A 14,614-nucleotide genomic window follows, 5' to 3' on the forward strand; every position below is an offset into this window, starting at 1 on the left:
CTTTTATCTTGCAAAAGTTTTGTAACATGTAAAACCTTATTTAAGAAAAAAAAATTGGCAGTAGAACAAAACCTCTTTCCATTATAAGAACTTATCTTCTTAATGCTCCATCAGTGTTTTATTATTACTTCGGTACTTGACATCCTCCAAAAGCATGAAAAACTTCTTGAGAGGTGTATTCTCTGATGCCAATTCTGATCACAATCTAGTTGAAGATAAGTTTAATGAACACTGGAAAAACAAAGGCCTTTCATAAGTGATCGCCTTTCATAAGTGATCAAGTTATTTGAGGAAGCAAAATACTTTAAAAACATTGGTTGCTGGGTTTAAAGCTCTATCTCAAATATGTGTAGAGTACACATTTTTGTTGAGGATAACGGAAATTTATCCTGCATTTTGGGAGTATTCCAAATGATGGTAGGCACGTAGCAGAAATGAACGAGATTATTAACCTACAAAAATCCTTTTAGAACAACAACTATAAAATGTCATCTTTTCCCCATCTCATGTAAATGTATTTGGAACTATAGAAGTTCAGACAACCATTAGATTTAGTGACGGTGAAGGAATAATTCAGTCATCTGCTACTCTATATAACAGTAAAAAGATTATTCTGAGTTAGTTACAGAAGTTATTCCTAAAAATTTCTTATCACTGATGTTATTTAAACTTTCTTACATATCAATTAGTTTGAAATAATAAGTCTTTAGGCTATCCATTAATTGCAGCACTGTAGACATGATCTGTATTTAAAATTATGCAAGGAAAATTAAGCCAAAGCACCAAGCTGTCTTGGCTAACAAAAAAGGTTTCATCAGCCCTTCGGATAAAGAAGGAGAGATAATGGGGGCACTGAATTCACAGGAGAACTCTTTCTCAGTTTACTGTTCTCTCTCGTCACACGTTAACACAGACTACCGAAGCCACAAGCTGTTATCCGCGTGCTCAATTTGCAGTGTTGCATTGCCAGCGCATTCATTTTCTGACTGTACGGCATGACTGTTTTCAGACAAAAAAGAACTCGGGTGATTAACGCAAAGGAAGGACAGCAACATATCTAACCTGAAGGACAGCTGATTTAGAAGATTCTGCAGTGAGATCATTTACAAATGCAAGGTAAATGTGGATGGGAAATTCAGATAGTTTAGTTACTCTCTTACAAGTCAGAGGGAGGCTGGTTGCAGAGGAACATCTGGTCTATATCAGGACAAGACACCGTTTTCTGTTTCTCCTGCTGGTATGGCTCTAGGCTATCAAAGAAGGCTTCAACCCACTCTTTTAATTCTTGCTGTCTTTGCAGAACAGATCTTAGGACAACTGAATTTCTCTTGTCTGCTCATCTTTTGCTTCGCTGCTACACTGAAACTAGAATGTGGCATTTGTACCATTAGAGCCGGTTCACGCTGTCAGAGGCCACATCAGTCAGAGCTGCTGACGGCAGCTGCTTGTCCTCAGCAGCAGCAGCCATGGGAAGTGGGATTATTTTTAAAAGTGCAGCCATTAATTGGTAGGTGTTTTATGTCGAATCCTCTACGCCAGCGGCATGAATGAGGAGTTGAATATAACATCCTGTGGATTCAAACGGATTTTGGGAATGGTGTCTTCCTGCCATAGGAATTAGAAAAAAAGCAGCTGAAATATTCTGTATCGCACAGCGTGCCTGACGGAGCCAACCATACCTGAGAGTGACGCTTCTTTAAAGTCAGACAAACGGCAGCAGCTCACTCTTTCGGTCCTCCCTGCATGTTACAGAGCTGCTCCATCTTGCTCTCTGTGCTTAATTGTACTTTTAAAAAGAAAAGGCAGAGGACCGGACAGTCAACTTTCTGTGTGTAATACAGCTCCTTTAATCCTCAGACAAAAGCAGTTTACACTTGTGTGCACAAAGATGATATTCCCTTTATCATTCTGCTTAGCCACCGGGAAATTTCCTACTGCGAGTATCCTGTGCTCGATATGAGACTCTCTTAAAAGACACTAAAAATGTTCTCTATTATATGCATGTTTATCAAAAAAGTGCTCTTACTAATATTCATAAACAGCTACAGGAGGGAAACAAGGCTGAATACTGAGTCAATCCCTCATGACATGTCTGTGTGCTTGTGGATACAGATACTCACAAAACAGGGGAAAGACAGAAGGCACCTGATTATTTCTAAGTAAATCAAAATAATGACTTCACTGGCATAAATACAGATTTTTGTATAAAAATTCACGTTACTGAAATATTCATACAAAAGACACTTTATTCAGGGAGGACAGGTACAAAAAGGGTCTTTGGTGAGACATTTATCAAAGATCTCTATTTTTTTTCTGATCTCTAGCGTATTGCAAGAGAGGGACCTGCTGAAAGTCTCAGGGTAATGACAGAATTGGAGATGAAACTGGCCATTGTCATGGTGGGCACCTATAACAGATGATCACACCAGGAAGGCTGGGTGGTGACACTCACTCACCCAGAACACTTTTCAAACAGGAATACGGCAGGGCACAGAATACTTCAACTTCTTCGCAGGCAACATTCATATTTTACAGTATGTATTCTCTACTTTCCTGAGGACTGGATGGGAAAACAGACACCTGTTTCACCTACAAGATCTGGACCTCTGAGCAGGCTCACTGCTTTTCCACACTATATCAATTCCTGCAGCAGCCAATTGAAAGAATCTTGGCCTATGCAAAATCCTCAAACAGGGTTTATAGCAATGAACTAAACCTGCTTATGAGGGAGTTGCAACCATTAAAGGCCAGCTGATATTCCAAGAAATTAACCCCAGCCTTATAAAAAAAGTCACCTAAAAAGTAAAAAAAAAGTCGAGTAATAATTTTTAAAATTGAATTAATTTTCAACCAATTAGTATTTTCAAGTGTGAGCCACAGTAGTGTCAGTCTGAATACAAATGGGAATGAAGGGTCCTCCAGGCCAAGGGGAGACGTTAACACTGACATGGAAGTGGGGAGAAGTTACTGCAGAATTAATTCCATTATGCCCTGGAGAGCGTGAGCCCCTGCTCAGAATTACAACGATTCCCCAAGAAAAAGACTGACAGTGAGTTACCGTTCCCAGGAGCTTCTACAATTTCCATGCTACTTAGCATTACAGGCTCGTACATCTGTCACACCTCAACTTCAGCAGCACCCAAGCTATGTGGTATATGGTATATTACTAAAAAAATGGGGAAGGATTTAATTGCCACCAAGGCCATCAGTCCTGTCATGAAACTGAGATTCCTGAAACCTGGTCTCTGCTTTGAAAGCTGAACCTGCAGAGTTTTCAGCAGAAAGGAGCATTTTAAGAGCAGAAATATTACACTGAGATCTCACTGACCTATATAGCACCCTGCAGAATAAAACTCTGATCCAAACAGGTCCTTTTAAACATACTCATATAAATAATCTCAAGAAGGACCAGAGATAAGCTATTCTATATACTAATCGTTTCTAGAAATACTAACCTTTGGTATCAGCAGTTTGTGAAATAATTTGTCCTAAGAGCTTCACACCGTGTGTTTTATTCAGGCATTAACACTCACTTGGTGAAAATAAAGCTGTCAGAATGTGAGCTACCACATGCAATATCATTCCCAAGGGCCACACAGTAATTAAACATGGAGGCTGACATTGTACCACGCAGAGTTCTGGTTGCGTATAACGGTTATTAAAAGACTGCCAAAAATCCAGGTTTAGAAAGAAATGCCAGCTTGATTCTAGACAACACCTACATATGGTTGAAGCCCCACTGAAAAACTCTATCACGCACTTAAGTGTTCATTAGAAACACAGCTTAAAGGATGAGGAAAGCGCAGCAATAGCTTTTAGGCCCTATTTTTTAGAGGTCTCATGAACCATCCCTACCCAGCCAAAAAGTCCTTGTGGAAAAGCCATTTTGCACGAAATAAAATAGCTGCATGTTCAGACCAGACTTATAAGTCTACATTCTCTTTTTCCGTCTCAAAAAATGTACCTTACGTTTCTGCTGTTGACAAACGTAACTGTTAACTAAACGGAAGTTCCTCCTATAGATGACTAACAGTTAATTGCTCGGGGATTCAGACAGTTCCTGAATGAAATTGTAAATTTAGGTCATTTCTCTAGCTATTATCAGGGCTTAGAAGGATCATATGCCTCTCCTGCATAGAAATATTCTATCATTAGTTTGTGGTCATTAGTTTTGTTCAGCCCAAAGCCAGTGGTTTCTTACAAGGGAGCGTGAGCTGACATCCTCCTTTATGGCCTGCAGGAAAACTTGACTCTTCCCTCCCGTGCACCCTCCTCCTCCTCTCCAGGTACTTCAGGGCGTTCGAAATGCCTTGCCCTGTGGTTGCAGCAGGGGCAGCTTAGGGCAGAAAGGGATGCAAGAAAAAAAAAGCTTCCACCCATCATTCTCCTATTTGCTTTGGAGCAAGGGAAACCTCGGGGTGATGGGTTCCTTCACCCCAGTTTGGAGATCCCTATGTACTCAGTGCTAATCCATCTTGTTTCCTAATTTTCATGCGCAAGTAGGGTACACTGAATAGTAATTCCACCATGCACAGCTTCCCCTAATGCCATTCCCTTTACGCAGTCTATGAGGCTCAAGTCCTGACAGTAGGACAAGGCAAAGAATAACTCCGATGGCATTGTAAGTGATTACATGGCATCGCAGAAGGTTCTTCTCTGAGATCTCATTTCCTCCTAAGTGTGCAATTGCCTAGTTCCTCGGCATGCTCCCAAGATATCCTAATTTGACCCAGGCAGGTGATACAAGGTTGGCCTCATTTTGTTCAAAATGTAAGCGATATATGACAAGAACAGAGTTAAAACAAGTACTTCTGGTTTTTCAGGTGTTCACGGAGTTGTTTCAAGGCAGCTCAGATCTATTCTTATCCTCCTGCTTTTCAGGAAAGGAAGACAGATCATCCCTCAGGAAGAGAAATCCATATTCTTGTGACACTTAAACACAAACAACAAAGAAATCCCAGTTCCCTAGTGAGCCATTGCCAATTTAATTTTGCCATCCTCAGTAAGTCACTCTTGAATACTGTCAAGGTGCCAACATATTCATAATGGGCTCTACTTTCTTTTGTCACAACTAGTTTGCTCAGGAAACATACACTTTTAGTTGCCTTGCCTGTCTGCAAGAGGAAAACAACATTCATGAAATCAAGGCCCCACCTAGCAGTTTTAACCTCTAACCGTACCACAATTAGAGAACAAAACAATATTTAGAATTGTGTTATTTTTAAATAGTGTTTGAAAAAATCATCACTTAATTTGCAACAATAAAAACATTAAAATAAACCATAAGCATGTAATGATATGTGTAGATACATGAAGAATACATCAGTGTCCATGAGGGCAGAGACAGGTGAGTCACAGCAAAAAAGCCTGACAAATCAAGTTGCAGTCACGCTTCATAAATCAATGAAACTTACTTTGCATTTGCCTTTCAGTAAAGTCTAGAAGTCAATCTGTATTGTGCAAGTCACGGATCAAACGTACAGGGTGGGTTCCCTCTTCCTTGCCAGTACATGTCCATAGAATTATCCATGGTGAGCAGTTAAAAACCAACCAACCAAAAACCTCCGGACAGGCTGATAAAATATCCTGGGGGGGAAGCAGAAGGAACCACCACATGGATGGTGGCCAGGGAGCAGAACAGCGCTCACAGCAAACATTTTCCTTCACCGCTGCTGAAGGTGCATCGCTGCCAACACTGGTACCAGCACCACGCAGACTGGAAGAGGAGCAGTCCCCAAAACGAGCCTTGGCTCTCATTAGGAAGGACTATCAATTACAGAACAACTCTTAAGACCTTGTGCAGGATGGTGAGAAGCCACACAAGGATGTTCCGTAGCAAGGAGGAGCTGCAGCTTTCTTGAGAAGGCTCCATTTACTCCTGCACACATGTGTGCGCTGAGACTGAGGACACAGAAAAGCCAACACTGCCTGCCTGCCAATTAACCAAAATCCTTTGCATCCAGGAAACTGCAGCAGAAAGGCAGGTTTTGTTACCAAATGCAGTCCTCACTGAGAAGCCATGATGGTTCTCTCCCCAAAGACAAGCAAAGCATATCAAAGCATTTCAGAAGAAACCAGAAGGTAAAACATTAAATAAAAATACAAAGCAAGCAGGATTCACTGATTCAGTGACAAAGGTGTGTGGCTTATTGCTACCCCCTTGACAGTGAAAGCTCCAGAGCTCCTGCATGACTGGATTTACAGGAGGTTTCAGAAGTTGGTTTTTACATAATCACGCCTCCTGACAGCAGAGGCACCCCTGAAATAATACTTCATTCTATCCGCATGTTCTAATCATCAGCCCTTCCATAAAGCAATGAAAAAAATTCTTTTACTTTAATCTAGTTTCATCTGTCTTCCTGCCTTTCCCCAGTTGTCTTCTGTTCCCTCCCTCCTCCCTGAAAGACTCACTCTCTTACCTCTAAATCTTCCCCTTTAGGCTTCACTAATCCTGTTTTATTGATTCGCATTCATAAATTCTTTCTTTGTCCCCCAATTTTTCCTCCTGCTCTGATGCCCTCGTTAATCCTTTCTTTATCCCATACTCTGGTCTCCCAGATGACAAATCCCTAATTTATCTGCTTGGTAAGCTTAATCTTCAGAGGTACCCAGAATTCCTACCTTCAATACCTTTCCCCATCTAAAACCTCTACACTCAGATGCTCTTAGTTCCTACCCTCACATCCTCCCCTCGCATCAATCTTCTTTATTTCTTTGGAGAGACGTTTCATAGTCCCTGGTTTTCTGATCTGAGAGTACTGCAGCTACTGTGAGCAGAGAACAGAGAATCTTCTGATGACCCAAAGGGCTGTGGAAAGAAAGCTTGTCCAACCATGCTGTTACACACAGCCCCTGACCACTGCACTGAGGTGGGGCAAAAGCAGCAATAAATAAAACAGGCAGGGAGACAATGAGGTGGGGTATGGTTTGAAGAAGCCACAAATGGCTTTCCCAGTATAAAAAGAATGTAATGGCCAGTGGCAGCACATGTTATGCAGCTAGCAGATAATAGTCAGGGCTGTAACGGCTCAAAGATTTCAGAAGAACCAGCAGGCAGTAAATTGTGGATGCTCCTGACTTAGTTTTGACATGTAACATGAAAACAACATCAGCATTACTAGATAAAAAGGGGAATGTTTCACTCACTTTCACTATAGTCTCATATTCCATTTCTACTTCTGTTTTTCCTCTACTTCTTGTTCTTCTATGCTCTTTAAAACAAAATCAAGGATCATTTCAATTTGATGTGATTAACAGTTACTCTAAGCTGACATGACATAATTCTGTGCATTACAGTAAAACAACATCTCTTTCATCTATGCACTTAATGAAAAACAAAATATTACTTCATGCTTCTGTGTGCTGGCTCATTAATATTTGACTAGGAACACGTTAGTCAGAGAAACCAGTCTATTTATCACAACCTGTCGCTCCATACTAAATGAGGACTGTGTTACATGGGAGATCCGGGTTCAGTTGAAGTTGCAGCTTATGCACATCGCAAGAAGTGTCATGTTTTACTGGGAGGGGGAAAGCAGCATGTATCTGAAGGAAAAAATGAGCATCAGCCATGCCACCTGAAGCGTGTGCTTGAAGAAATACCTCCGGCCATTGCAGTCAAAAGGCCTTAATACTGCAATCATGCCTAACGCCATGAACTCAGTGCGTCTGGGATAGAAAACCTTGCAGGACATCACCAAGCGCTCACAGGAGCGGTGCCGCTCTTTGACCAGACAGCTTATTCCCTCTGAGTCAGTCTCGCACGAGCACCTGAGCAGGACGAGGGACGGGACGTGCTGCTGTTGGAGATGTTACCGTCCACTCGCCTTCATCCCGAGTTGGTGTTTCTCTCTGGAGCTGAAACTTCTGTTTGACAGTTCAAAAGAGCGGCAGGATTTCCAGATTGTCCCGTCAACCTGGAATACCTGATGTGCTGCAGGCAGCTACGCGCTGCTCGAGCTGACTCCTGGGGACAGCTGTGGTCCCTCGCGCACCGCTCCAAGCAGCCTGAACACAAACCCTCTCTCTTGAAGAGGTCTAAGGTCTGGATCAGAGAAGTCCTGAAGGTAATCCAGAAGCAACCAAAAAGACTCATGTTTTTTAGTTTCTGCAGTTACTAGAAGGCAGCTATAAAGTTATAGCCAGAAACTGAAATAAGGGTGATTTTTTTGGTTCTGGCTAAGTGCAGTCTTTAAACAGCATTGCCAGGCCATTTTCAAGTGGGTGCAGTATGTTTCATTCTGTGTTAAGTTATTTTGGTAACTGTCTTGTTTTACTCAAAAATGAGTGCTATTTCAGTATTAAGTGATTTACTGCTTTATATGGATAGTAATTGCATGAGTATATTGCTGAACTTAGTCCTGTTTGTAGAAGTGAAATCACAGCTCTTTTATGATACAGTTGGTACCACTAAAATCTTGACACTTCCCACATCATGTACTTTATACTCCATCACGTATTCAGCACAGTGTTGTATTTACATTGTCCAGGAGCCAGAGCTGTAATGCCATCCAATGTAATATGGTGATACTGGGTGAGAGTTAGCCCTGGAATAATTGCATGCGAGTTCATTGAGGTAAATTGTATTTTGTCTTAGCTGTCAGGTTTGTTACAAATCAAATTGAAAATTGAAACCTTCAAAAAGAAATAGAAACAAACAATAGCAGAAAATTAAGTTTTCCTGTTTAATATTCAAAGATTACATAGCTTAATAACTGGAGAAGTACTTTTAAAAATTTTCACAAAACATTTCCTCTCAAAGCATTTTTTTAAACTGAATATACTTATTGAGTCACTTCCCTGGAAATGGGTGAAGAAGCAGAACAATACGCTTGAGCACTGTGTCCTTGTTGTACTTTCGTGCAGATTCAGAAATGCCTTATAATTTGAGCCACAATGGCAGGCAAGAAAAATTACAATTACCTAACAATGTGGCTGGATTTGATTGAAATTCTATGTAAGGGGACTTATGCCACCTTCTTATATTGCATTGCAACAAATGAATGAAACTATTTTTTATTTATTATTTTCTCCTTGAACTCTTTCTCACCTTGGTAGCAGTGGGCTGTAAAACTAGTGCATTAACACCGACACAAATGGTGTTACAAGATACATGTTGGGTATAAGATGGTCAGGAAATGGGTGCCAACGATTGTGGTAGCTTGCACCATTTGGACATGCAAAATGAATCTAAAATATTAGCTGAGGAAGCAGAAGGTGACAGTTTGTAGCAGAAAAAAATGTAGCAGCAAGAAGGTGAAATGTAAAGTGAAAAAAGAAAGCTACTTTGTTTTGCCTAGTTCTTATCACTTCTCCTGATGCACTTCGTTTTTCTGTCCCTTTGATCTATATACTTCACTGGTTTTGTGCTCCCACTGACAGACAAATCAGATAAAGTGCCTTATTTAAAATTGACAATTTTTACAAAATTACATGTATGTTTGCAGCACACAAGCATTTTGTTACTGTGGATGTTGGCCTAGTTACTCCAATGAGGCTCGTAACTACTGAAAGCAGGTTAAGATTTGATATGAAATTCTCTTAAAACCAGTCTTGAAAAACACTACTAAGCATTCTCTTGCTAAATTCCTTAGTTTGTTCAACATTATTGCTCTTCCTTACTTTTGGCACTGTTTTTAGCCAGCCTCCCTGTTAAAGTACATGTCTGGGGTTGTAAAAATGTGTGTCTACTTTGCATGCAGGTGACTGCAGGTATGTCCGGGCCGGTGCTCACACGCCAGGAGCCGATGTGCAAAGTAGGCACAGCATTTGCAAATGTGCAGATTTTACCTACCTGGAGGATGAACATCGGGCTCAAAGTAAGTAAACATGTCAAAAAAAAAAAAAAAAGCAACATCCAAAAATTATAACAAAACAACTCTACTTAATCCAACTGAGGATTTTGCATTTGGTCATTTATCAAAACACAGTCCACTGAAAGAAACAGAGATATCTGGATAGCATGAATTCCATGGGGAGAGGAAATTATGAAGTTAAAAGATACAACTATTTAGCTGGAGAGTACATACCACTCCAACCCTATACTGTTTAAAGAGCTTTTAACAATATAGTCTGTGCACTTGCACCATTAGGATACTCCCGATCCAAATGACGCTAGTGTACCAGACATATATTATATATTTACCACAGGGGTGCTCACTAGTTTTGGAGCTCCAAATGTCTTGCAGCATAAGAAAGTGAAGAGAGAAACACAGGGATTAAAACAAACCAAATTTCAAGATCTTTTCTATTCTGGTGGTCATGACTGCAGTTGTCGTAATTACCTGGTCTTTAAAATCCCCAAGCACATTCTTGATTCTAGTGTGAGAATTGTATACACACATCGAATTAAGCAGCTTTTTGTGAAGTCTCTATTGCACAGATAATACAACACAGAAAAGACATATACTTTCCCAAATCATAATTAAGCAGCCAAATATCTATTGCTTTCATTAGTGCTGAGACAACATTTTAAAGACGACACACATGGGAGCTAGACTGTGGAAGAACACTAATGACAGGGTGATGTGTTAAAACACTATCTGCTATTCAAAGTCAATTCCAATGCTGGTTTCCTAGCAGTTTTCTGGAGACACCAGACATCCGAAAGTCCAGAAATCAGTCCAGTGCAAGTTTAAACTTTTAAAATATTGAAGTTGAATATATTCTGGATTATCTGGTGATCCTGAATGTATCCTCACTTGTGCAAAGGGCCACAAAAAGGCTGCATTTTATATTTCTGGTTTCTAAGCTGCTGTGAAGAGCTGTGGTGTGTTCTCATTTATGGTGACAGTACTACAAAGAACTACTGCCACAATTAGTCCAGATTAATATTCTTGCTAACGCATAGAAATGTGGCACAGAACCTGGTTATTCACCACAATAAACTGTGCTGACCTAAGACCTCCAGTCAAATGTTGCTAATATGACTGTATCCTTTACAATTATCTTTTATGTACCTTTAAAACTACAATGGAGGAAAGTGTATTGTGTCAGGGAAAAGAGAAAGGGGATACTGCTTATTGACAAAGGCTGCCTCAAAGCACATCACTTAGTTCTCTTAATAATTCACACCTCTCTCAGTGATTCAGTAATGTACACACGGTGCTATTGGCTTTGCCTTTGCCAGACACTTTAGAGTGTTTTCCGAGACCATAGCAGCACAAAATCACCATGTTAAAGAAGAACAGATTTTAGAAAACACTTTGAGGGGCAATGGAAAAGTTTTAAGAAATATTACAACCCAAGTGACTTAAGATTTTTAGAAATGAAACATTCATGCCTAACTCCATTTCCATACTATACTGCTCTTATCAAAGGTTCAGCTGGCTACAGGAGACTTCTTCACTGGTGGCAACTAGAGGCACATATTTCTGCTGCAATGCTGACCAGCTAATTAAGCAGCAAGCAGTGCTGACTGGCCACTCAACTGGAGAAAAAAACCAAGCCACCTGGAAAACAGTACACGCGGTCCATTATTTAATCAACAGACCACAGAAAAGTGTCTTGGCCTTTATGGAAGAAGCTCTGGCCTAAATTACTAACCCATGACTCCTTTTCAACATTTGTTTCCAGCTGTGTTGTGTGTTGTAGAGTTCATCTTCAAAATAACATGCCAGATGTGTTTTACATGAGTGTTCTGTAGACAGGTATCTACAAACAGAAGACTGAATTGCAAAGCCAAGCAAAAAAGGAAAAGGAATGGTAGAGGTCATGCTTGCCCATGGGTGTCATCTGCAGCAAGGTTGCACAAACAGACACTTAGGACAAAATCTATCTCATGGCAACACAAAAACAGTACAAAAAACATTTAAGGCAGCAACCTGGAGTCATATTTTGAAAGTTGTGAAATCTTATTATATTCTTTCTTGGATCAGAAAAGATCCTCCCTGTCCCCATCACAAAGACAACGCACATGTAGATTTGCTTATTAATTGGTCTGAGACTGACTGTGAAGTAGACGGATAGGGGAGGAAATACAGGAGGAAGGGAATGGTCCTGGCTTTGATCTCACTCGGTGAAACAGTAAAACCAATTCTGATTAATTCTACTGTGTGCCAGTGAAAATCACTGATTTAATGACAATGTGAGTGAAACCAATCACTACACAATTTCACACAATCCAACCACAGCAAGAGTAGTCTTCATATGCACTCCTAGTTCTCGCCTTGGGTAAGAAAAATACGTTTCCATTCTTGCTACCTACTGATTACTTCAGTTATAACCTTCTAAAAAAACCAACTAGTACTATACAACAGCTCCATAAATGCTAAAAGATCAGGTCATGATATACATTTTTTGTCTCTAAAAGAAAAACCCCAACCGGAGCCAAACCCCAATACAAGCTCCAGGCAGAGGATCACTGAAGTTCTGTAGGTACAAAACATTATACCTATCACCTTTGCTGTATGTAGAATAACATTAATTTGCTTGCAAGCGAGATGAAGATCAAGCAAATGGAATTTATTTATCAGAAACATACTTCCATTAACATAACAAATGACCGTTAGACACAAAAAGTCCAGTTTGGGACTCTGTTATCCTCTGGTCAAGCACGAACAGTTAATACACTGTGGTAATGAGGCCAACAAGATTCTGTGAACTTTTCACTTAAATTGAAAGTCTCAAAGACTTACTCATTTAGGACACGGGCTTGCTCCACTGGAGTCAATCTGAATTTTGCAATGCATATCAGCCAGAGTACACTAACAGCTCACTCCTCACTCCACGGATGCGTTTGGTAAATTGTCTGAGTCTGAGAGGTAGTCAGGCAATCCCCATGAATCAACTACTTATCACAAAGAAGCAAAAATGACTTTAAAAATTGAAAGAATGCTAAGGGAGTCAGTACTGCTATAGCTAATCCAGAACAGCAGGTCAGTGAGGGATTATTTTAGGGTTCATCAGCAGTTGTGAAAGAATCCATTCCAATCTTGTCAATTAAAGGGAATGAAAGAATCAAAGAGAGTTTGCTTACCCGTTGGAGTGGGCTAAGCAAAGAAAGCAACTATAGAAGTACACTGTATTTTTACTAGGCAGGATGTTTTTTTGTTTTTACTCAGCACTAAAATAAATGAAGTCATGAGTTGACATGGCCACCAAGAGCTTTAGGAACTACTCACTTTTTTAACAACTAAAATGAAGCCTTTTTAGCTGTTCTATATGGGTCCCATTACTGTAAAGCTGGATTCTTGTCTGAGTACCAAGGCTCCTATACAGAAAACAATCAGTGTTCATAAAACCTGTTGTACAAGAGGACAAAGCTGTCAAAGACTTTGTGCAAGAACCTGCATTACCAAGGACACTCTTCCTCTCATAAAGACTTTGTCTGTCTAGATCACCCATTCAAAATATTCCTTTGATACAGATCAAGCAGCTCAAAATTTCATGTTAAGCAATGCTGAATTTTCACTCATCCTTTAAAACTCGAGTGTTATAAAGATGTATACACATGTATATGTGCAAGAACGTAACAAGAACAGGGAAGGACCTCTGTTCTCTGCGGTGAACCAAAAAGCTAAGAGAAATCAGCTTAGCTCCATCTTAAAAATAGCTTTCTGTCCGCACAATGCATAATTTTATAATAAGGTATACAGTACCTAAAACTGGAACTACTTGTCTGATGCCTAGTTAAACATCAGCTAACCTAGTTATTTCTGTAAGAACGCAGCCTGCAGCAATATTCTGCGATGGCTCCGTCTTCCCTCTGTCCTTATAGTAAACAGGTCAAAGAGAGTAAAGCCCAAAAGCTTTTCACTGAAACATACTTGCTGCCCCAATTTAGCAAGTGCACCACATTATTTGCTTGTTTTAAAGTGTAAAGTGTTCATACATGGACTCTGTAAGCAAAGTATTTTCAGGGGATGTAAAGGACCAAGTTCTCTGATCTTGACGGTGAGACAGAAATTGCTTATCCATAAATGTCACTCAAATTTGGAAGATTGCAAATTAAAAAAAAAGTTATCCTATCCCAAAATGTCATTCCAAATCACACCAGTACATATCCAAAGTGATACCAATAATAGCTCTGAAATGATTATGAGTAAATACCGGTGAAATTGAGATAAGCATCAGGGAAATGGACGTCTCATTGATCCAATGCTCCCTACAAATGAAATAGTTTAGTCATCTTATCTGACAAGCTGATTTCCTTTGCAACTTTCCACAAGTCATTTCACTGCTAAGGTCTCAACTCTCCCATCTGCAAAAGTGTATGAAATATATGTTATGAGTTCAAATTTTAATACTACTAGAATCTGAAAGCAGTAGCATAGTCTTGTCTTACAGAGCTAGTGTGATAGCTTAGGCAATTTTAGGTCTTTCTCTGTGTTAAATATAGCAGATTGCACAGCTTTCCCCGCAGTAAAAGGAGATTTATTTCCTAAGAATGTTCAAAATCCAAATCCTTTTCCTAATGAAATGTCAGATAAAAGGATCTTTTACACAAAAACACGTCAAGAAAAATGTCATCTCGCAAAATTTCGTTAAACATTAAATGATTGTGAAATAAGCAAACAAAAATGTTATTTTTTGACAAGTTGTTATTAGTTCCATTTACTTCCTAAGATGTAATACGTATGCCAATTAGTTCTTCGAATGAGTCAATGGGGGAAGT

General features: G+C 39.9%; 1 protein-coding gene across 4 annotated transcripts in view; it reads right to left on the reverse strand.

Moving 5' to 3' along the window:
- The window catches only part of PLCB1 (phospholipase C beta 1), a 370,006-nt gene that overhangs the window by 17,977 nt on the left and 337,415 nt on the right, over positions 1-14,614 (reverse strand). For 2 of the 4 annotated variants that reach the window (XM_065630671.1, XM_065630672.1), the window contains exon 32: positions 7,147-7,211. The exons of the other annotated variants lie outside the window; for them this stretch is intronic. In XM_065630671.1, coding sequence (XP_065486743.1) covers positions 7,173-7,211 — 39 coding nt within the window. In that variant the 3' untranslated portion in view covers positions 7,147-7,172. The remainder of the gene's footprint in view (positions 1-7,146; positions 7,212-14,614) is intronic. 4 annotated transcript variants of the gene reach the window in all.

The sequence above is a fragment of the Caloenas nicobarica genome, chromosome 3, assembly GCF_036013445.1.
Source record: "Caloenas nicobarica isolate bCalNic1 chromosome 3, bCalNic1.hap1, whole genome shotgun sequence".
Taxonomy (NCBI): domain Eukaryota; kingdom Metazoa; phylum Chordata; class Aves; order Columbiformes; family Columbidae; genus Caloenas; species Caloenas nicobarica.